General features: G+C 39.2%; 1 protein-coding gene across 1 annotated transcript; it reads right to left on the bottom strand.

Annotated features, from left to right (window-relative positions):
• Positions 1 to 14,884: 14,884 nt before the first annotated feature.
• Positions 14,885 to 21,341, bottom strand: ankk1 (ankyrin repeat and kinase domain containing 1). The gene is made up of 9 exons (XM_022753811.1): positions 21,160 to 21,341; positions 20,672 to 20,954; positions 20,387 to 20,538; positions 20,027 to 20,076; positions 18,918 to 19,073; positions 17,822 to 17,937; positions 17,109 to 17,142; positions 16,338 to 16,578; positions 14,885 to 16,101 (listed from the first exon to the last, which is right to left on the bottom strand). Exons 1-9 carry the CDS (start codon positions 21,339 to 21,341, stop codon positions 15,054 to 15,056), a joined length of 2,262 nt encoding a protein of 753 aa, XP_022609532.1. The 3' UTR covers positions 14,885 to 15,053.
• Positions 21,342 to 24,185: the final 2,844 nt, after the last annotated feature.

Raw genomic sequence — 24,185 nt, forward strand, 5'->3', positions numbered from 1 at the left:
ACTGCAACGTCACTTGTCTCATCAGACTGAGGGAGGAGTGATGAATAAAAGCATCTCTTCTGGCAAATACCTCATCCTGCTAAGGAAAACGAACCACGGGGGGGAAACTGCAATCTGCTTTTTAAAATTATGGAGCTGAGTGACCAGAAAACTGATGGTGTCTTACTTAAAGACATGTTGGCTCTATATGTGAACTGTTTGTGGACAAATCACTGAATGTAAAACAAGAAATGTCTGTAACAATGACTTGTTTCATGGAGAAAAGAAAAATGTAACATTGTTCTCTAAAATCATTGTGCTTGTCACGTAAGGAGCCATCTGTGTATACCACACACATACAAGTTGGAAACTGCTTTTTATTGTGTGTGTACTTTATGTTTTGATGATGGAAATTTTCTGGAAATCTTATAGATATCAAGTCAGTGTTCATTGCAGTGTTAAAACTGATACGCGAGCTCTTAATCTTAAAACCTATCACTGATTGGAATGTGTATTCAAGACAAGAGACAATTTATTTGCTGTATAATGTGGCAATGTCAATATCCACATATTTGCAATTTTATAAATTGATAAATCATATATTATTATTATCTCTATATTATTATTATTATTATTATTATTATTTGCTGTACATAGTTTTTCTTAACACATTAACTGTGATTATATGCCTGCAATGGAAATGTGATGCATGCTACACTGCTCCTTTACTTGACTTCTCATGAAATGTATGTTTAACAAAAAACTACAAAAGATGTCCTATAAATGAAGTTATGAGACACTGTAAAGTGCCACATGAATATCAGTGTTCGCTGTGTGCATACAGATACCCAGACATAAACGACTTGTCATTATTCAGCAACCTCTCTCTTACACCCAGGATTGGTTTGCAGTTGAATAATGTTGTTTACTGGAAGTAACTATGAGCGTTGCTGCAGTGGAGTTGTTCTGTGGCAAACTAATGACCTGTATGTGGACTTTGCAGCTCCCAGGTATATAATCATGTGGATGTGTGCAATCCCTGAAGCCACTCCCGGGAGCCTTTGCTAAGTAAGAATGAGGTGAACTTGGCAAAACTGAAATATCAGTTACAACAATATCAGTGTGTATTGTTTTGGGCAACAAAGCCTGCATTATTTTCAGTTCAACAATAAAGACATTATTATCAACAATGTCGTGTTAATGTTTTGGTGAATATTAGCCACAAAGTACTATAGCTTAAGTGCGATCACAAAACTCTGTTATAGACAAGAAAATAAAGCCAGTGATAAAAGAGGAATTTTTTCATGGTGGAATATTTTGGGAAACAGTGTGCAAAAGACGTGCACATCTCGCTGCTTCCCAAACACCTGCAACTCTGTCTGGCTATCAAATGGACCCACGTGTGTGTCATTAAAGAAACAATTCCCCATGTTAATTTGCATAGTACCACTTATATTTTAGTCTGGCTTTGAAATGTGAACTGGTCCTTCCCCAGGTGGAAGGACTAAGATTTTTTCAGTGACACACACCTGAGTCAGTTTAAGACCTCTGTACATGATGAAGATGTAATAAAGTTACCTGTTTTTTAAAGGCAGCATTGTACAATGTTGAGTCTTTGGGAGACCAACCGCAGTGACAAAGGTAGCAGAAGGAAATGTTGTTACTTTTCAAGGCAATTCATCACTTGCAGTGAGTGCTGATGCTGATGCTGATGCTGATGCTGCTGTTGTTACACTGGAAACTCAGGAAATGCAGAGTTTAGCTGTTTTTGTTGTGATGTGTTCGAATCAAAAGAAAGCAAACTGTTTTACACTGAATAGATGTCAGAAGACCTACGTTTTCTCCAGCATCACATCTACAGAGTGGGAACTAGCTCATTAAAACACCAATTAATTCCATTTGTCTACCTATATCCTGTGGAGCCAACCTTATACTGAAGTGATTTATTTGTAAGTGGTATTGATCTTCTCATCAGCCACAAAGTGAATAAGCACATTTCCCAGAATGTAAAACCATTCTTTTACACACCGATTTTAGTTAGAGTATAGTTATGATGAAGATTATTATATTTTCAAACCCTGACCCTAAGGATTTACTCAGTAGCAGTTGCATCTTTTTCACTGGTGTACCCTACAGGGAATACAAACTAGTGTAAATTCCTGACTGCACCTCAAAAGTTTCTAATCTCTTCTAATTTCGTCATTTCTTTGTGGTAAAACAACAGAATCAGTAGCCGGGGTGTCAGATTCATTGTGTCCCTTTGGGCTACATCTGATTGATGTGATGTACCTGATGACACAGCTTAATGAACTTGCGTTATCTCCTAGGACATTTGGATTGTATTTGCCCCCTGGCAAACACGATCTGAGCAAACCTGTTGTGGAAGAGCCAAAACAACAAAGAAAAGAAAAACAATCATTTGCATAAACACAGCCAATGAAATCTTGTGCCTCATGTTTCAGTAAATATGATTATATTGTGAAGCCAGGAGGAAAAACACTTTACCTTATATATCCATGTGCAAAAAGCATATCATACTCAGTCACATGTAATCCTCTCACAGCCTGCCTTATGTGCCTGTTTTACTGGCATAGATCCATATATGATCCATGTGCATTTTTTCAGCTATATATGGATCTTCCATTGTCCTGTGTGACACATGTATGTATGGTATTCCCATAATAAAATCCCTTGGGGGAATTTCCCACACCAACGTACTGGACCAGCACCAATCATCTTCGGACACATTCTCTTGTGCTGTTCTTGTGTTCATAATAGCTACTGAATCATTTTAATTAGCAGCTGTACACATTAACACTTTCTAAGTACTATTATTTATGAATTATTCTAATTTTCTGGCTTGTCAACTAAAAACAAAAAACTGATCATGCAGTACATGTATAAAACTATGGTATAGCTGTTACACACTCAATTTTCATGTTTGATGATTTGGACGGTCCTTACTATTTCTATCTTTTAAAGCCCTGTTTTAAATTCTTGGTGTCTTTTTTGGGTGTGTAAATTATTAATGCATAACTGTCATTGACATGTATCTGAATTTAGTATCAGTGAAAAATTCACTGGAGATTTAACACCAGAATTGCATCTGAATTTATGAATAATTAAGAGCTTGTTAGTGTAAACACAGTGAATGCAAGACTCACACACTGTAATTACCGCTGACAAACACAGGCACACAAACAAAGACACACCGTCACACATTATATAAGTACTGTACGTTCAATGGTTATTCTTCACAACATAGAGGAGCTTGAATTGTAATGTAATCTTTTTGTACTCATACTTTTTGTCAGTGTATAAACAGCACTGGTTCTGATCCCTCTTTTATCATAGTTGCTGCAGGGTACCACCATGTCTCTGATTTAATTTCTGATTACATCAGGGGAAATATCTGAACGCTGGCCAGCCTGTCCCCAGTGTCACCCTTTCTGCAGCCCCCTGGGGCTCCAATTCAAGCATCACTGATACACTGGAGCTCCATTCTACTTTGGTGCTACCCACAGCACAGCAGATACATACTCTTAGACTCTTTCCAGTCACCATCAATCTCCTGCCTGTCTCTTAATACCATATCCGAAATGACACATGACCAAGGATTGCTACTAATCTTTGATTTATGATGGTACACACCCTACCATTGATTCTGTTGTACAGAATATCAAAGACGATGTCAGTAACAAAAGCAGGTAACCTTGACTGTCAGTTGCGCATGGAGGGAGGTGCTGCAGCATGAAACACAGTCTCTGAGGTGATATTTCCATATCCCTGTCTTCTCCTCTTCCTCCTTCAGTCTGCAGTGGGTGTTTTCCCTCTTCATCTCAGTCTCTAGCTGGGCTGAGCTCGGTGACAGGCACGTCCAAAAATAGTCCCAGAGGCTGGAGAAGGAGTGTTTAGACAGAGGTTGGGGTTGTGTGTGTACTGCATGTTCAAGCAATAAGAAGGCTCTTAATTGACTGAATCATGATAGCTTATTAATTATTAAAATCTTATTATATCTAGTCACTGAATCCTTAAGTGTGATCACTGTTGGACCATCAACCAGCAGCATCAGGCCCCTTTGCTCCAAGAGACAAAGTGGCAGAGTATGGTAATACAGTTTAAATAAATTGCTAGTTATCCACCAAAGTCAAAGAGTTGCAGACACCATTGCTCTGACTGCACATGAGACAAATGTAAAACAGGCTACTTCATTGTCAGCTTCCTGCAGAGTATGTGTTAGTTATGAGTCCTTCATCACATCAAGGTTTTGTGAAATTCAGCAGTTATTTCCATGCATATTTGCTTAATTTCACTCTGTGTCACTGCATTAGTTGAAGCCCAATGCCTTTTAGGGCACTTCTACACATTTGTTTATATCTATTGGTTTCTAATACAGTTTTCATAAGAGAATCTGTGAAAATTACTATATTTCTTAGTAATATTTCTAAGCCTGACTCGCTGTTTTCCATTTTTGAGTTTCTTCATGAGTGTGCAGTAAATCATGATAGCTGAGAGAGGCACCACTATGGGACTGAAGTGAGCAACAGGCTAAAGGTAGTCTAGGTATTTTAATAATATTTGGTGTTCTTATTTTCTAGTTTTGTGAGGGTTTAAGGTTCTGTAAACACGATTTCAAACAATAATATAGCAGGAAACAACTGTTGTCCTGAGCAGAGAACAGAGTCACGCTCGTTTTCTCTGCTCGTTGTCTTGGTATCTGGTCTAGCAGTGTGTGCATGTTGGTTTATGCACATGTGCAAGTTAGTGCATGTGAGTTCCTCCTGTTAAACCTTGGGGCTCCCTACCTTTACAAAGACACAGGTACACAGAGACCGCCCACACACGAGGTGGCACAGTGCAGTAAGCAGCCTTCAAATAAAAGCCACTTTTCAGAATTTCCACCACAGAAGACACAATATTTTCATCTAAAAAAGCCCTCACACAAGGAAAGAGATAAGACCAGCACACAGGCAGACTGACCGTGGGGACTTCCACCTCAAATCCCGGTCGGACAGTCAAAACATCCATAAAGTTATTAAAGTTATTACAGACTCCATCGGTGTCTGCATCCGCTCCTTCAGCCTGCGGCCGTCCCAGGGGATAACTCAAAAGGCTGCACTTCTTTACTTGTCCGACCTTGGAGCCAATACTGGTCTGGTTTGAATTTACCAAGATGGAGAATCCTACAAGCGGCTAAAGGGCTGCAGTTTGACTCGGAACTGGCTTTTCTTCTCCACGTGTAAGTAATTTGTTGGCTACACAATGTTACGTGTCAGTTTTCATTAGTGACCGGCTACAGGGCATGTTAATATTACCTAGCTTGCTGTTACCCACGCGGTGCATGTGTTTGGCAAAGGTTGCTGTCACTAGCTGAGTTACTGCTAGCTTTGCTGCGCATATCATGACGATGCTAATGTGAGCTAATGGTTGTAGCTAGATTGTTTTTTGTTGGCGCTCGTGTGCACAGGGTAACTTTATTCAGTCGTGCTTCTTGTTGTTTAGTTGCTGCTCTCGCCAGGCTTTGAAACACTTTGCTGACTGAGAACGGGAGGGGAGGGGATGTACTGGCTAAAGAAAGGCCGGAGGTGAAGCCGACTAAGCATTTGTTTGGGTCTGAGATTCTGAATCAAATAAATATCAATTATTTATTTAAGCATTCAACACCTGCTCCACCTGTGAGCTTCTGACATTGCACCGAGCCAAAGACATCCTTTGCCAAGATCGCCTCATTTATTAGCACCAGTACAACAGGTCAGAAGTGGTCATTAGTGTCATGTGGGTACTTGAGCTGCAGCTCTTTTTATGTGCTTCTCACTGCGAAGGATAATGGGATAGAATTACATTTGTAGCATCTATTACCTTCATTAATGTAGCTCAGTGTTACCATTGTTACAGCATGAATTATTTAATATTACACTGTGTTGTTATTAGTGAAGCCCTCAGTGGGTCTGCCCACACTAACTGTCAAGGAGCTGATATGGCATTTGAAGAAGGCCCCTTTGAAGCACAACCACCCCAGCTCTGTTGTCATCACTCAGGCTCCAACGAGACACTCGCAACACTCTGAGCAGCTCTTATCTTTATCATGACCTTTTTGAAATATGTGTTTGTTGCAGTAGCTATTCAACAGCTTAAGCACCCCTCCAGGATATCAACTATTATTAAATCATTGCATTCATTTGGATGTTGAATGAAATGCCTGTTAAAAGTACAAATATTCTGACCCTTATCACAGCTCTTGACTGAGGCAATTACACCATTGCCTGGAATGTAGAATCAACCTCACCATTCTCACACATATTCCTTTTCTTAACAATGTCCGTCAAATAATAGTAATTGCTGCCTGGCAAATAGTAATAACTGTCATGTACTTCAGTAAATCTGTACTAAAAGTGGCATAGATGAGATATGAATAGCTCTGAGGAATAATAAAGTAATTGGAAAATGCACAATTAAATCAAAATAACCTGGATCCAAATTTATTACAAAATTTAAATAATTACCATACCCAATCTTACTGTTTTAATCAACAACAATTTCTTCATGGATTTGCAGTGAGCATTTTCCTGCTGTAAGGTGTCCTATCCAAATGATTCATGGTATCGCAAGCTGTTCGTCAAAATGAAGGGTAATTATGATGTACCTGTTCATCTGCATTCACACTGAATCTTTAGCATCTTTTAGAAGAGGTGAATCAGTGCCAGTCATGATGCCGTCAGAAAGGAAGCACTCTCTCTTCCACAGAGGCAACAGGAAATCAGTTGCATGGTGAAAGCCATTGTTTAATCTCAAAGTGTGCCTGAGGGGGGGAAATTGTAAGACAAGGACATTGTTGCAATGGATAGGATTGGATTAATTGGATATGCTCCACATCTTGTTTCTTCTCTGATTTGGCAAAGTTTGCTTGATATGCATGACAGTACGATGTTGAAAGCAAAGGACTAAAGTGAAGTTCAGTGAGCTGGGCTTTTCAACTCAGCCCCCTCCCCCTATTCCTTGCACTTTCTAACCAACTGTCTCCACCTGGCTCTTTTCTGCTGTAATGGAGGTCTGTGAAGATGGGCCCGAGTCATTTGTAATCATTTATACCCCCTAGGCAGAGTATCAATCTAAATCTTAACACAATCTATCAAATCTGAAGCGCAGGGTTGGTATAGGAGCAGTGGGAGATGTTGTTAATTGTGCTGGGAGTGAAAGCGAGAGATTGGAGAGCACTCTTGGTGCAGATAGTCATAATCACATCCTTGGTGAGATGAGTCCTTCCTCTCTCTCTGTCTCCACTTTAGCTCTGTTTAATGTTTTCCACTCTCTGCTTTTGCACACCACTCCCTCCAGTCCTTTCCTCTCTTCACTCCCCTCTACAATCACAGACAGGAGAGGCATTCGAGTGCTGCACCTGACCCACAGAAATAGAAAGAAAGTTTTTTTTTGTTGTTGTTTTTTTGTTAGCTAGTTAGTTGGTTTTGGTTTCAGTTGTATTTTTCATAGGGATTTCTTTAGTCTGTGCAATTAAATGAGTAGAAGTTAACTACAACTCCCAGAGGGCGTTTTGGCAACAAACCAAAGTACAGGGCAGATTAAAGATTTGACCTCATGGTGGCGCCAGATGAAAAATCAGGGGATAACCAAGATTATCATTATTATTCATTTTCTGGGGATCTTGAACATCTGTACCAAATGTCATGGCAATCCATCAATTAGTTGTCAAGATATTGTAGTATTGCCAATAGTTGTTTTTATTTATACATGAATGCACTGGACAATTATGCATACAGGCAACTTCAGCTATTTCTACACTAAAAAAGGAATTTTATTATTTAATGTTGCTTTAGTTTCTTTTCCAAGTTGACTTTTCTCCCTCCCACTTGAGTGTGAGTTCATGGAGGAGTTCACTGATCCTCCTTTATCTCACCAAAGGATACATCAAGGCAAAGGCAATTATACCTTATTGATTCACTGATCAAAAAGTAGGACATGTTAAACAGACGCAAGTGAATCAGAGAGAGACAGTCTAAAGCTTTGCTACCCTGATGAGGCTGAAATATAATATTTTGTGCAATCAGCAGAATTTCAGCGTGGTAACTAAATTGGGAAAAAAAAAAAAAAAGAAGCAATTATGAGCTTTGGAGTTAAGAACATCCTTTTGACGGTTGCTTGACAAGTTGTCTTTTGAGTGTCCTAAAGTTTGAGATGCTTTGCTATGTTGTCAGCCATTGACCGAAGAGACCACATTAACATTCATGTGGCTGAGGCATCACAGTTACTTCTTGACAGCTGTTAAGAGTGTAATATACCATCATGCAACTGACACTTAATTAGGTGTGTAAGTGAAGAAGTGAGAGAGAGAAAAATAGATAGATAAATCACCAATATCTGACTGATCCTAGTCTTTTTGAAATATTAGAGAAGGTTCTGGAAAATACTAATATAGCCTTTATACCCATCATCCTAAATATTAGGATTGAACAGTAATTTTTTAATAATGCGTCATATCTAACCAAGCTGTGCATAGAGTGGCTAATTAAAAGTTTTTGTCTTTTTCCAATAGCCTAAGACACCAGTCTCACCTTCATCTACACTTGTATTGAATGTATTGATTCATTTTCCCTAGATCCTGGCTTTAAAGCTGGTGTGGAGGCGTGTGGAGGGGTTATTACAGATAACCTATTCTCAATTCATATTTTCTCCCCTGCTGCATAGAATATCAAGGGGATTTCAGTGGTGCTTTTGAAAAGGATTTGGCCCAATTTTATTGGGGGGAAAAAAAAGAGAAAGTATAACATGCCCTTTTAGGGATTATAGATGAAGGTAAAATAGGAAGGCACACTGTTATCAACACAACTAAAATAAGATATCATGTGCCATTAGGAGTTTAGGTTTTTTTTTTGTTTTTTTTTTTAAAGGTGAAGGTAACAGGTTTTACTCTTTGCAGTGTAAAAAAACAAATGCCGCAGTTCCTTGTTTCTTAAATGCTTTAACAACAGACAGAAACAGGCTTTCATATGTTTTTAAGACTTTCCACCTTACTAGTCACTGCCAGCTCAGAAGTGGAGCAGACATTGTTATCTGAGGAACTGTAATGTTTTAAGTCAGCTGGAAACTGCTAACAGCAGGTAACGATAGCAAACAGATGCTGCAGCATTGTTTGGTGTTTCTCTTAAAACAACTTCAGTGGTGAGTTTTAGTAATCCCTGATTTTAGTGGCGCAGTGTTTAGAGTGCTTACAATAAAAAGGCTTAGTAATTAAATATTCTCTTTGTTGCTAAAATTACAATTGATGTGAGCTATCCGAATCTACTGTATTTTATTGTTTGGAATTAACTATCTACTAGCCCATTTCAGTAAACATCAGAACCTTCAGGAAATTATTATTATTAAAAGGTTTTTAATTTTGTAACAGCAAAACCCACACCAGTGTTTGTGTGCTTACTGTAGTGAGATACTTTAGATTTGCTGTTTAGCAGTATGTATGTTGGGCCTGAAAACATATTCAACCTGCATCATTTTCTTTACAGACACATATGTATTCCCTATCAAATCCGTACCTAGGCTTTGCTGAGTCATGCTGTGCCATCACATATTTTTTAAATGCTGTTTCATCTCCTGCCGTGTGCGTGCAAACACTCTGTTTGACATGCCTGCATGCCATGCATTGACTTGCAGTGAATAATGCATAAGAGACTGAGGAACCTGTAGAGAGTGACAGGGAGTGAGCAGCAGCAGCAGCAGCTGATTTTACTGATGGTTTTTGGGGTATGTTGTTTTTAGGGAAGAAGTGGCTTGTGAGGGAAAACAATTCTCATTCATCTGCAGAGGTTGGATGTAATCTTGACTGAAGCCTGAAGGATAAGAGGTGAAGGCAGGAGGAAATGAAACAGATACATATCAGAGTAGCGTTAAATTCACTGTCGGTTTGGTCCTGCTGGCAGCAAAGAGTGTGGACGTTATAATACTGTGATCTCTAATGGACCCGCTCCATAGTAGCAATATATCTTTTTGTCATTTATCTGCGCCGAGTAAAACTTTTAAGGAGATTGGTCTAAAAAGTTGCTGAAATGTCCTGAATGACTTTGCTCTTTCTCTTTTTTTATTTATGTTTGTTACAGTTGGTGCACAAAGCAATTTAGAGACAAAATACACAACTATATTAAATCATGACACCAAATGCACCGCACACCTGCAAACTCCCGACACAAACTCCTTACGGGTCATCAATGTAATGTGAGACCCTAGAAGTCAGATGCTACACACAAACATGTAGGGCACACACACCAGGTTGGTTTCAGTTATAGAAGTTGTGTGTGTGTGTGTGTGTGTGTGTGTTTTAGAGCTCATCTTTGTATTTGTTTTTAACTCATTCAAACATACTACTCTTGAGTTGTGAGCGCATGTTGTGAATCTTGCATAATTGAACAGCTTCCATAATTGTCTTTCTCTCAAATGATAATAAAATCTTGATGATACACTATTAATTCTTTTGTTGCATACTAAAAAGCTGTTGTTTTTTTTTCCTAGACCACCTTGACCGTTACATTTGAATTTTTATTTCAACATCTAATCGCTATGATTATTATTTTCTGTAATTTCTCAGTCATTGAACCTCAGTAGACAAGGCTGTGGTAGTAATTGCCTCTTAAGGAGCAACGTATTAATCTACAAGAAAAAAAATTCTTGAAAGCTTTGCTGTAATTTAAGTGAATATTCTTTGATGCAGTGCCTCATTTCCCGAGACAACTGTAGACTACAGTCTAAGAGCCTAGCACATGCATGTAGTAACTGTGTTGCAGAGACTACTATTTCAGTTGTGATACCAAAGGCTTAAGGTTCCATTTCTGTGTAACCCCTTTTCTAACCCATCCATTCACTTTGCCTTTTGAGACAGAACACAAACAACTAATGTTTTATGTGAAAATGTGCAGGGGCAGTGCTGCACTAAAAGCAGCATCAACTCTTCTGCTTTGCCTGACAAGTACAAAAGCATTCTATTAGATAAACCATTATAAACAGCCAAACAGCTACTAGTTTTTCTCCAGTTTTGCACAAATGACACTTTAATTTCTTTTTTTTCTTTTTTTTTTTAATAAACAATCAAGACTAGTCAGCATTATGGCTGCTGATTGCTTTTCATTTCAGTTAATTTAAGGATCTTACACTCTTTGATCCATTAATAATTTTCAGGAAGAAAAAAGGAAGCACATGCAGTCATTATGGATTACTTATTACAAAAGGCCAAAATAAGATAATTTTAAGAAAAAAATATACAAGAAACAAAGAGGTGTGATGTATGAAATGAACACACATAGACTTTCTTTATCTTGCAAACCTTAGCAGAGATGGGATGTCCAATCCTTCTCAGCATGAGATGCTGCTAAACTATGCATAGTGTGCTATATAGGGTATTCAAATAGTGTAAGGCTGAGTGTTGGGGGGGGGGTTCTGCTCTGTGCTGGGAGATAGCAATGAGATCCACCATTAATCATTTCACAAGAACATGACAACACCAAGGAAAGGGAGCTGAAAGGATAATAAGAATACACAAGAGAAAACAAGGCCATTCAGTAGCAATAGTTCAATAGCTTTGAGAATACATTCTGCAGTATAGGAATAGATTATCATTTTTAAATCCTGAAGAATAAGAATAATCTTTCTGTATGCTGTTTCTTTATGTAGTTTACTTGTTCAAAGCATGCAATTTAATCAAAATGCTTTCACTCAGTAGCCTTATTTGGAAGTTCATTGAGGTGACAAAGACCAGTCACTCGCACATCAGCTAGCAACAACCTTGGGGATGTAGAGAGACCAACGTAAGGTGTTTTTTTTCACTGTCATACTGCAGAGTGAGAGGTCGCAGAGAGATGACAGGGGCGAAAAATGTTTTCCATATCATCACTCTAGAAAAAATCATTCCCCAGGAGACATGATAGATCACTCAATCACTTACTGTTGCAAGGACCAGAGATGCCGGCCTAGATGCCTGCTTGGCCCAGCTGAGGCGGCACACCTGGGTCAAAAGACACAGATGCATCAGTCATGATTGCAGTGGCTTAACACCGCAGGGCACAGCTCAATGGTGAGTTTAACCCTGACAGTTAAGAGGGGCTCTGCAGAGAGCGTCTAATGGCCCTCCACTGAGAAGCTAAATATACCAATAAGTAGCCAGATTACATCCTATCATTAAGATGAGAGCTGTGAATGTCAGACAGACCTTCTTAACGGTGTTTCAGAGGCCTCGGTGGAGCAAAATAACATTTTAAATTCTTTATGCAAATATATCTGTACGCTCAAACTTTGGTAAACAGCCTAAAGAGTGTATAGGGGTTTAGGTGGGATCACACAATGAGATTAAACAGCTCATCCATAGCAGGCCCAAATGAGAATTGTATAAATTGTTGAAAATTATTATGTATGCAAATTGCTCCTGATGAGTTTTACAACAAAGCCTTTAGAGCCTTTGAATACAGCAACACATTTTTAATTTTGCGGAGGTGGATACACACCGTGGTGAGCTGTATTCTATTGTCATTTTGAACCAGTTCAGTCTAAGCAGTTAGTGAAGTTTCTATCTAATTTAGTTGAACATATTATTATTACACTGCACAAAACATAAGCAAGAGCATAAGGTGGAGTGACATTGTAAAATGTTTCATTAAGATATTGCTCCACTTTGTTTAATAATGTATATGTTAAATAAGTGCAGTTATTAAACAATGTGGCAGGGCATTGCCTCAGCAAAGGAAAGAAAACACCACATCACAGTTCCCCTCTTTTTGTCCTTAGTTCTTTGGTGTGATACCAGCAATGTATATGACATTATCTTGTTCCTGCTTCTCTCCCTGTTAGAAAATAAAATTAGTTTAGGCGCCTGCAAACCCAATTACTGGCCGACAGAAGGTGTTCAATGTGTATGCATGAAAATGGAGGGGCAACACCATTGGTTTAGGTAGGCCTGATTAGATGTTGTTGTAAAAGTCGGTTTGACTGTTAGAAGGGCAGAAACGCTGTTAGACAAGTTTCACAATGACACATCTATGTGGATTCCATAGATGAGTGTCATTCCCATCTGTTAAATTGTCATCACACTGTTTACTGTAGATAAAAATTACACAAATGTGGTTTGCTTACAATTTTTAAGACACTGAAAGCATCATAAATTTCAAATGGGAGTTGCTTCAGTAAAAAGGATACTATCAACTATAAATCATCCTACGTAACCTGAAGCACACAGTCCTCTCCAGAGAACCGCTTTTCAAAATGTGATGGCTGATTTTCAAACTCTAGTGGATAGATTACAGTGAGAGCAGGGTCAGCAGATACTTTGTCAGGCTCCTGATATAAACCATATGACATTATAAATCAGGACTTTGCTTATCTAAATCTAAGGCAGCCGAAGTGAGTGCAGCTTCCTGATTGCTGTCTAAAATAGATTCAAAAATAAATTAAACAGATTCACAGAAATATCAAGGGAGAAAAATGCAACCAAAGACTGAAACTAGACAGAATAAGCAATGTTATCAGTCTGTTGAAGTAGATAAACACTTCATGTGACTACTTTTCATGGCTTTTATTGTGAAGTAGTCACACGCCATAGACTGTATATGAGTCACACTCAACTTATTGTAGGTTAGTTAGGTTTTAGTTGAGGTTACAAGTTGGCGTAAGGCTATGTTTGTGCATTTTCAGCAAGCATGGCATTTTCCATTGGACGTTGTACAAACATTCAAAAATGGCTAACACTGGGAGACAAATTTAAGAAGCTAACAGATAACACTAAATATACTCAGGGTCACAAATGTCAGGGAGAAAAAAGTAGTAGTTTTAGAATTAAAAAAAAAACAAAACAATTTAAAAGCAGATAGTCACTAAGAAAGCAAATAGCTCAGTCTATGACAAGCTTAATCCTGCTCTGTTCATTTACAGTAATTTGATTCGGCTCAGCTCCCACACCTCCATCAGAATCGGCCTCTTGTGGTTTCAAGGAACACGCTGTAAACACGTAGGTCAATACAGCTCCTGAATCTGTGCATTTCATTTCAATTTAATAAGGTGTCACTGTGGTAAATGAGTGTGGCACAAGCTGGGCAGGGCCTCCCTCAGTCTGCAGGAGATGACTGATGATCAGAGTTATCTTGCCTCGCCATAAAACATATATGCGTTTATACTTTGTAAAAGTCCAATAGATGCTATTAAATAATATTAACGACAGTGATACACTAATTTTGTCATCAGTTTTTTTTTTTACCTGATTATTACACATAATACCTTCATAAAGTTTTACAGGTTTGATCAGATTAATCTATCTCTCTATAAGTTATTATTTTATTTTATTACAGCCGCTCTTTTATACTCTCATTTTCATCCATATGTGGCAGCAGCGTTAATGCCATTCACCGGGAAAGCACTGAGGAGAATCAATATCTGTTTACTTATCTGTCTACTTCACCTGATTCTGACCCCTTGTGCTGACTCACCTTGTTGGGCTTTACAGACTGTTAGTTATTTCCAGTATAAACGCCTGGTTTGGCATCAATGGCAGCTAGTATGGTACATCTATTTTATATATATGTGTATATATTGCGTATATGTGTATTTATATAGCAAAGTAATTCATTATTATTAATTAGACAAAGAGGTTCATTTTTTAAACCAAAATAAAATCAATCAAATTTTATTTATACTAAAAATACAATACAATTTTTTGATTGTGCAATGATTTGATAAAATCCACAACTAAGGGCTGTTGTGATACAGGGGTGTCCAAAAGTTTAAGACCACTTTCCCAGTGGTCTGAGGAGTTTGGACCCCACTTTACGTGATATATTCAGAGGAAAAAAAGTTTTCTTTAGCATGCTAGGCAGATACAATGGAACAAAAAGTCTTTGTAAATTTCAATTGTGTAGTAAAATAACGTATTTCTAAAAAAATAATAAGACATTTAAAAGTAATAAAGTTGAAAACCTTGCTTTAAGCTGCTTAATAAAAGCCCCACTCAAAAGCAGGATAATATTCCAGCTGTGTCATTGATGTTTTCATTGTACATAGTCCTTCTATTCAAATTGCTTTACCCAGAGGGAGAGTCATGCTTCACATTCCTTTTTCAATAGTTGCACTATTTCCCATTTCTCACACCTCTGGGCCACATTCAGAGCTGTGGATCCAGAAGAGTCCAGACGTGTCCTGTCTGCTCCATTCAGCAGTAGAGCCTTTATGATTGGCACACAGCCATGCTGGGCAGCCAGGTGTAAAGGTGTCGCCTTTCCCGAGTTTACTACATTGACATCTGCATGATGTGTTAACAAATGAAGGACACTTGGGAAACAGACACTGTTACAGGCTACATGTAACGGTGTCCATCCTTCACTGTCCTCTGTCACGTTTGGGTCGGCCTTGGCCGCCAGGAGCTTTGCCACCACTTCCGGCTTGCTCTGCTTGCAGGCGAGGTGGAGCGGGGTCCATCCATTCTCACCTGAAGCATTCACACAACCACCTTGACTCTTCAGCTGGACCACCGTGGTTTCATGACCCCTCAGGGCAGCCAGGTGCATGGGAGTCCAACCTTGGAGGGTCCTGGAGTCTGGGCTGGCCCCATTTGACAACAGCTGCCTGCATATGCCTGTATGACCCTTCAGAGCAGCCAGGTGAAGAGGAGTATATCCTCTGCTGTCTGCATTGTCAGTACTCGCTCCACTCTTCACCAACTGTCTCACGACTCTGTTATGGCCTTCCTCGGCTGATAAATGAAGAGCAGTGGAGAGACAGCAGTCTGTAGCATTCGGATCTGCTCCTTGAGAGAGGAGGAGCTTGGCAATATTTAGATACCCGTAGGTCGAGGCTAGGTGGAGCGGCGTCCTCCCTTGTGCCTCCTCACGTTCTCTGACTGCTTCCTCTGACAGCCGTGAAAGCAGCAGGCGCACCACTGTTTCATGGCCGTTCTGGCAGGCCAGATGGAGGGGCATCCATCCGGTTTTTTCCCGGGCATCCGCCACAGCTCCTTTGTCCAAAAGAAGACTTACAGTTCTGTTATCTCCATTCTGAGCAGCAAAATGTAGCGCCGTCCACTGGTCCTCATCTTCCTGGGTGGCAGCTGCACCGTGTTCCAGCAGCAGAGAGATGATTTCGTGAAGCCTGTAGAAAAGATGTTTCAACCTTAGTGTACTGTGGTACTTTTAAAGCAATAGTTTGACGTAGACTAGTTTTTATTCGAAGCCAAGCTAACCATCTTCTGGGTGTAACCTTGCACACAAACTTGAGCGTGGTATCAATCTTGTCATGCAGAAATTTATCAAAATAGCCAGTTGCTACCACAAATTACTTTTCCCTGTGTCACTCTTACAACAGTCACTAAAATTACTCATACAAACCTGTGCAGAACAGCAATAATAAGAGGAGTATAACCTCTGGCAGTCGCACAGTTGACTTCAGCACCCAGACTCAGGACCTGCTTGACACTCTCTGTGTCCCCGCTGGCTACTGTGTAGTGAAGAAGGCTCTTTTGCCCAGAAAACTGTGTGGATACATGCTCTCTTTTCACAGACAGTCTGAAACTACCAAAGTCCTTTTTGTACAGCAAACAGAGAATGCCATCCGTGGCATGTAGGTTATCTGTGAAATTAATGCAAAGGGAATTATATAAGAAAAAGACCTTCAGAAACAATGATTATATTGTGGCATAGGAACTTTTATTTTTCTGAATCTTGCTTTATTTTGTTTGAGTCTCCTCCTTTTATTGTTAAGAGCAATGTGCTTGTGTACATAATGGTAACTTTCTGGAGCCTGTGGTGCTTAGTCAATACGAGCTGTTGGAATGAAATATTTACCTTGTGCATTGGTGTTTGAACAAACGTAGCTATATATCTACTTTAAATTTAATGGGGCTTATATATGAAATGATCAATAAAATGTGCTGTGAATGATCTATTCAATAATCCAGTCAGCATTTAAGAGGAAAAAAAGCATCCAAGAGGCTGTACGAACGTTTCTTGTATTGTCTCCTGCTTCTGCTTGACTCTGCTTCTCAGCACTAAAGGTAATATTACAAATGTGACAGCACTGTAAATAGCACTTTTTAAATGTCAACCCTCTAGGCTTTGCATTGAACATGATTTTTTATTCTGCTCTGCCCATGTGTTTACCTGAGGGAAGGTCAGACATCTCAGGCAAAGCAATCTAAAATGGAAAAGGAAAGAAAGAAAATACTTCAAAAGTCATTAGCTGTGACATCAATCATCATAAGTGGCTAATAAGCACTTATATCAATCAATACTGTGAGCATGGGTGTTCGAGGGTATGAATGACTCAACAATTACACACAAGTATTAATAACTTGTCTGCACAAAATAACGCAAAGTCATTTTTGTACTTTTCTTTTTTTATCCACACTAGCTGCCAAAAAAGTCATAAAAAGGGTGGAGGATACTGACATTAGTGAACCCCCTGAATTTTTCTCTAGTGCCACCATTTTAAGTGAAATGTTTCAACAACTGCTGTATGGATTGCCATTAAAATGTGGTACAGATATCCATGGTGCCTAGAGTCTAAATCCTAATATATTTAATGGTCCTCTGGCTTTTCATGTAGAAACATGATGATGATGATGATTCTCAGGCAAATTCTGCAGTTACAAGGCCCATCTTTTTTCTGCTCAGTCTGACAACACTGGCACTTACCTTAAAACAACACTGTGTCTAATTACATCCTCACAGAGCCGCTGGATGTAGACCTTTTAATAGTGTAAACTGTATTACCTTTTCTCACACTCTTCCTTATAATACCACTAACCTTAGCTGCCCATTATGACAAAGGTGGAGTAGATATAGTAGATATCAGAATATAAAACGGAACTAACTTCATGTAATGGAGGAACCAGCGAGGAATCTGATCCCTCGTCAGCGTTTTTGCGACAGTGGATTGGTCCAGGGACCTTCAGCACTTCACTCAGAGTCTCTGTTTTCATCAAAATGTCTGCAAAAAAACAGCAGTCAAGGACTGATCTGAATTTGCCTAATCAAACAAATCTAGTCTCAGACTTGCAACTCCAAACCCCAGTTGGATCTTCTTATAATTGCATCACTACAGAGAATGAACAGTCATGCATGAATTACAGGTAAATTCTTTCATAGATACAGTAATATTAGCAGGGAGTTTTTCTGAACATCACAAATAGGAACAGCAGGAGTTTATGAATAAATATGACACTGATTTGTATTCATTAATATGACCTCTCAAGCCATAAGTGCTCATCTAAACAAAGGTTGTTTGTATACATTTCACCCAAGCATCACTACATTCTCCCTCAACTGTTGACTCAGTAATTACATACAAAGCCAAAGAGGACAACATGCTTGTTTTGTTGGGCACATTTCTGTTGAGAACTGCTGCCTGCAACACATCTTTCTCTTTTGATCCACAATATGTGGATCAAGAGAGAAATATCCACCCAATTGTGACATTCTCCATTTAGGGAGTATAATTAGTAGTATTTCTGAATATCTTTGCATCATTTACACACAGTTAAACACAACATCAGACAAATGTGATAAAGTACACGTCATATTTCTATGGATGCAGCCAAGACACTTTGTATGCTCCCTCATAGATTTTGTTACATCTTAAGGGCACACTGGTGATACAGCAATCAAACCAGTCCTTGTACAAATGAAAAGGCTCAAATTCTCACATTGCGTCATTATTCCAGGATACTGCAGAAATGTCATTCCTCAAGTTTAGAGAATTGAAATTTCATTAAAATATGCGTTGGTGCTGTGATCAAGCTTATCATCTATATTATCATCTGTTTTTATCTCAGTGCATTTGGACAATCAGTTGTTTCTGTCAAAACATCAACTCAGTTGCTTTGGGAACTCAGCGGATAACATAATTTCCACTGAGAACTTAAAATCTAAATTAGAAAGTTAGCAGACAACAATTGTTTGTTTTTGCACCTGAGAACTGTGGCCTCTTCCCGTGATCCTGGTCCCAGCACTGCTGCATGATTCTGATCATCTGATCACACTCATGGGGCATCTGCTCAGGTATCATCTCCACACAGGGTCTCTTACCCTGTGCTACCTCCAAGAGCACTGTGGTCACACTGCACCCTGGGTCCACAAAACAGATGTCAGACACAAGGCTCAGTGGAGATTCAACACATGCAGAGAGCAATTACAGCAGCAAAGCAGGTTTACTTGTTTCAACACAGTATCAAAATGATTTGTCAGAGAGGGAATTATGTTGTGCACTAAATTTATGCTACAAATCATGTGACAGTATTACAGGTTCATTCAACGTGCCACTGTTGCTCTCTGTCCATATGTAGACGTGAGCAAGCATCCTGGGCGTCGGCTAAAACAGTGATGTGACATAAATGAGACTGAATGTGATTGATCGGCATCATGATGACAGATGAGAATTAAAACTAGCTTTAACATGTTAATGCTTGAGCTTTGGAGGTGCTGGTGGGGGGGGGTTGTTACCTTAGGACAGTGTCAGGTCAGCTGTTTCCCCTTGTTTCCTGTTTTTATTGCATTCAAGCTAAGCTAACAGTCTGCTGACTAATCTCTCTGCAAGAAAGGAAGTAAGCCATTTCCCAAAATGTCAAACAGTTTCTTTTAAAGGTTTGCACATGGTTATGTTTAAGTAAATGGAATAAGATATTAAACTTGACTTATGGCTTGTTGTTGCTCATAGGAAACTAACCATGACATCTTGAGTGCCATGAATTAATTTGAAGGGTGATGACAGAATGGTCTTTTCTATTATTGTAACCACTGATATATCTTTCACCATGTCTTTTCAGTGAAGTGCTGTATGACCATTGGTAGACATTTTCTTTTTGTGCTTGTTTACAACATTTGGGAGAGCTAAGGCTCTTTGCTTAGTTGTATTGCATTCAACTTTGAAATTCAGTTTTGGAAACAGTCAGATGAAACTGCTTTCACCCTTATGCTGTTAAAGTGATAATGTTGACTGTTACATGACTCCTTGCTGAAGTTACACCTACAAATCTATTTGATGTGGAGATGTGATACATTTCAAATGAATTAAATCCTACCTGCATACGGTTTCTGCTGTGTCAGAATCTCCCACATCACAATTCCAAAGCTGTGGATGAAAGCAGACGGAGGCACTTCAGTCCCAATTTTGTCACTTTTGCAACTTTGTAGCGATCACTCTTATATAAAAGCCACTGAAAATGAAGGTGTTTTTTTGTTCCATAAAAAAGATCATGCTTTTTAAGATAAAAAAAAAAGTGAGTGAGTAAGACATGAGTAGAATATGTTCCTGTGACTTGTAATAGAGTAAATATATACACTTGAGAGGTTACACTGTGTGAATTGTGGATTGTCCACTGAATCAGAAAAAACAATGACTCTTTGATGGTGCAATTTCAAAAATGCCCTTGGCAAGTCACCTGTAAACATCAAAGGTAGTTCTTGGAGGATCAGGGCACTGAGTGAAAGTCTCTGGAGGAATATAACTTATGTTCCCTCTTGCTGTCAGATGCTCCATGAACAACGTCTTGCTCATGCCCTCTTCCCAGTGAATTAAACCAAAATCTGAAATCTTAGAGGTAGAAAAACAAAAATTCTACAGTAGTACAGAATTATCATACATATTATTATCTGCAGTCAAATGTCAGCACTGCTACTGTGAGCATTTACAGTCGTATTATGTTGTTTTTTTGAGTTTCACTGACCTTGACATGAAGATGATCATCCAGTAGGATGTTGGATGTCTTGAGGTTAAGATGGAGTAGTGGAGGTTTCATAGTGTGGAGGAAATTCATGCCCATGGAGGCTTCATGAATCATCTGGAACTTCTTTGGCCACATCAAAGTGTGACTGGCTAGGAGATTGTTCAGCGATCCATTACTCATGTACTCCATCACCACAGCAGTCGCTTCACTGCACAGTCCGTAGATGGACATGATGTATTTGAATTTCACTTTGGCCATGTTGGATGCCTCATCCATTACTCTCCTGTGATGGAGAAAAGTAATGGTCAGCAGAGGGGCTTTGGACATTAAATAGCTATTTTGAACTTTGACCACTGGAAACATAAATTTCTGTGTCAAACACGGTAAAAGGTGCAAAGAGTAACAATAAGATGTTTGTAAAGTTCAATAGTAATTTAAAGCGCACAACTATACAAATATACTAAGAAATTTGTGTTAGTAAGTCCTACCTGTAAAAGTTGTTTGCACACAAGCTGTCAAAGCTTTTCAGGGCACATTTTTCCCGCCAGAGTTTGAGCTTGACCTGGTACACCTGACCAAATCTGCATTCTGCAACCTTAATCCAGTTAGCCTCAAAATCGTCCTTCCGGAAGTTCCTGAACTGCCCAGGGGATCCGGCAAAGCAATCCATGAGTACAGAGATCCTCTCTGACACGAGCCCCCACAACACACTCACTCTCTAATCCTACACACTAACAGGGTTCATCCTCCAGATCAACATCGATCAGTGGCACCGCAGGATCTTGTGTGTCACACCGAAAGAGAAAGTTGTAGAACACGGATACACGATAAAGTCAGTGGCAGCTGGCTGTGTGAAAGGCATGTTGAGTCACATACAGACTACACTACACTGTTGATCTGTGGGAGGAGCTCTATGAAGAACTTGTTTGCTCTGAAATGTCACAAAGCCGGTTTTCGGCTGCCAAGACTGCTAACCTAGCATTTAGTCATCCAGAGAGTGTATGATTTCTAATCTTTTGCCTCCAATGCTAAGACAGAGTCTCAGCCATCTGAAAGGGAAAACTAAGCAATTCCCCAGAAATGTGTAGATTCAGCACCAACAGAGTATCGGTTATGATAGCTCATATAATGACCATATGAGCTATCATATGACCACTGTAATTTGGATCTGTATATACGGTATATACGGTAAATGAACTGCCTAATGAACCATCCACTGCTATTAAATCGTACTTTAACAAGACGCTTAACCCCCAGCAGATCCGGTGGACCAGCAGTTTGAGACTGAGGATATGGCAGTTCTCTGTAGCAGCTGTGCGTGTGTGTGTGTGTGAAACCCACATTCCCCCACACATTTGCTCTAAATAGTAATGTCAGCACAACTTGATTTATGGATAAGAAAACAAAAACTAAAATAAAACAAATTCATGAGAAAGGCTTGTCATGCCCACAATATAGATTTTTATGGTTTTGACTCCCACACTCCAAACAAATATTTCAACGTTTTGAGATATGTTTATTTACTTTCTTGCTGAGAGCTACGTTGTTAAGAAAATGAATACCACCCTCATGTCTGCCAGTTAACTATGAAGCTACGGCCAGCAGACAGTTAATTCAGCGTAAAAATATGAGTGTTCTTGTCACTGTGACGCAACAAGCGGAGGATGTTGCTCCTGGCCAAGTAAACAAGGGGAACGTGGCAGCTGTCTCTCAGGAGGTAGAGTGGGTCGCTCATTGATCACAAAGTTGGAGCTTCGATCTTCAGCTCCTCCTGCCCATGTGTCCTAGTGTCCTTGGGCAGACCACTGAACCATCAGTTGCTCTCAATGGTCAGGCCAGATCATAGTCCAGCACATAACCCCCAACAATATATAATTTCATCTCTTTGTTTAATTGAAAAAGATCAAAAACCAAATGAGATATAACATGTTGATAAAATAATAAAGCTTCAGAAGTGCTTGTAAGCAGCTCTCGTTAGCCAGGCTAGCTGTCCATCCCTGTCTCCCAAAATATATATATACTGTATTTCCCAAAATGTCACAGTTTGTAAAGTTTATTGTGAAACAGTTTTGTGTAGTTACTAGGTAAATGTACTGTCTGGATGGTTTGTGCACTGATTTAAATGCCAGCTTCAAGCTTCAGTGCTGCCCAAACTGTTGAACAAACGCAGTAGGATTACTTTGTTGTTATCATGTAGTGTCAGGAAACGCACAAAAACCTATTTCTTTTTGTGGCAACAAAAAGCTAAAAAAAAAAAAAGAAAAACAAAAACAAAAAAGCTAAAAACAATTAAAGAAAATTCAAACCAGGCCAAATTACTCAAAGTCATAAGACCATTTTGAATTTCTTAATAATTTAAAGACCTAAACTGGTTAGTAAATTGCATTAAATTGTGTTGAAAATGTACTTTAATGCTTTGTTTGCAAAGCCCAAGCATTCATTATGTGTAAATAAAGTATCTAGTGTGACAGCAGCCATAGCTGAGGCTCGTTTCTCCCATTCTAATCACTTACAGTCAGCCTGGCTGGTTTCCCCTTCTGTTTAAGACACAGAGAAAACAAAATGAGATTAAAAGCTTTTGAACTGATTTGTGTGTGGAGGTTTATTGTTTTCAACAGACAATAAGATGGAAATTATTTCATTTGCATTAAACTAACTGCCTCTGTGTTTGGGAAGACTGTTTTTAGTACAAATGACATTGCCTCATTCTCTACTGGAACTGGTCTTGCAACTCTTTTAGCACACTGTAAATTGATCTATAATTATTTGAGATGAGTTGTAAATTTAGCATCGCTGCAAGCTGACTTTGAGTGTCTTTCCTGATGTTGTAAGGACTGATGTGTGAAGTGCACCCATTTCAGTTCCCAGAGTGTCAAGACATTTACCGCTTTCCACTTTGACTTCTTCTTAGACCCCATAAATTGTGGATTTCATCTCTCTGCATCATTAAAGCAGGGTTCTCTTTTAGAGATAAGATTTAACCTGCCTGGCTTATGTGAGAGGATTACGGTAATAACACACTCATTCAAAAAGATGGGGAAACAAAGATGTCGTTCCCTCTTATTCCCACCTGCTGTTCTGTTTTATAGGCTCGTCAGTTATATTTCACCACCACTCAACCCTCTTTACGGCTGAATTTATCTGGAGAAATTAGGTGTTTTGTTGCGTTGTTAAAGAAAAAGATGAACTCAGATATATACATTTGTATGAACTCAGATATATACATTTGTAGACACACAGATATATAAATTGTCCCCGTGGGTCACTTAGCTTTGACAGTCATATAAATATTTGGGCCATCTCCCTGTGGTTTCTCCATTCCTTGTACCTAGCACATTTAGATTCAATACGGTTCCTGCTGAGAGCATGACGCAAATCTCAGAACTGTGTGAACCCCTCACCCATCAGCCGTCCATCTCCCATCGTCTCTCTCTTTCTCTAGCTTTAATGAACTGTAAATGTAGACGTGAGTTGTTTAGGATTTCAGTCTATAACATATGTCTCATCAGAGAGC

Source organism: Seriola dumerili, unplaced genomic scaffold (genome assembly GCF_002260705.1).
Source record: "Seriola dumerili isolate Sdu_G_001 unplaced genomic scaffold, Sdu_1.0 BDQW01000199.1, whole genome shotgun sequence".
NCBI lineage: Eukaryota > Metazoa > Chordata > Actinopteri > Carangiformes > Carangidae > Seriola > Seriola dumerili.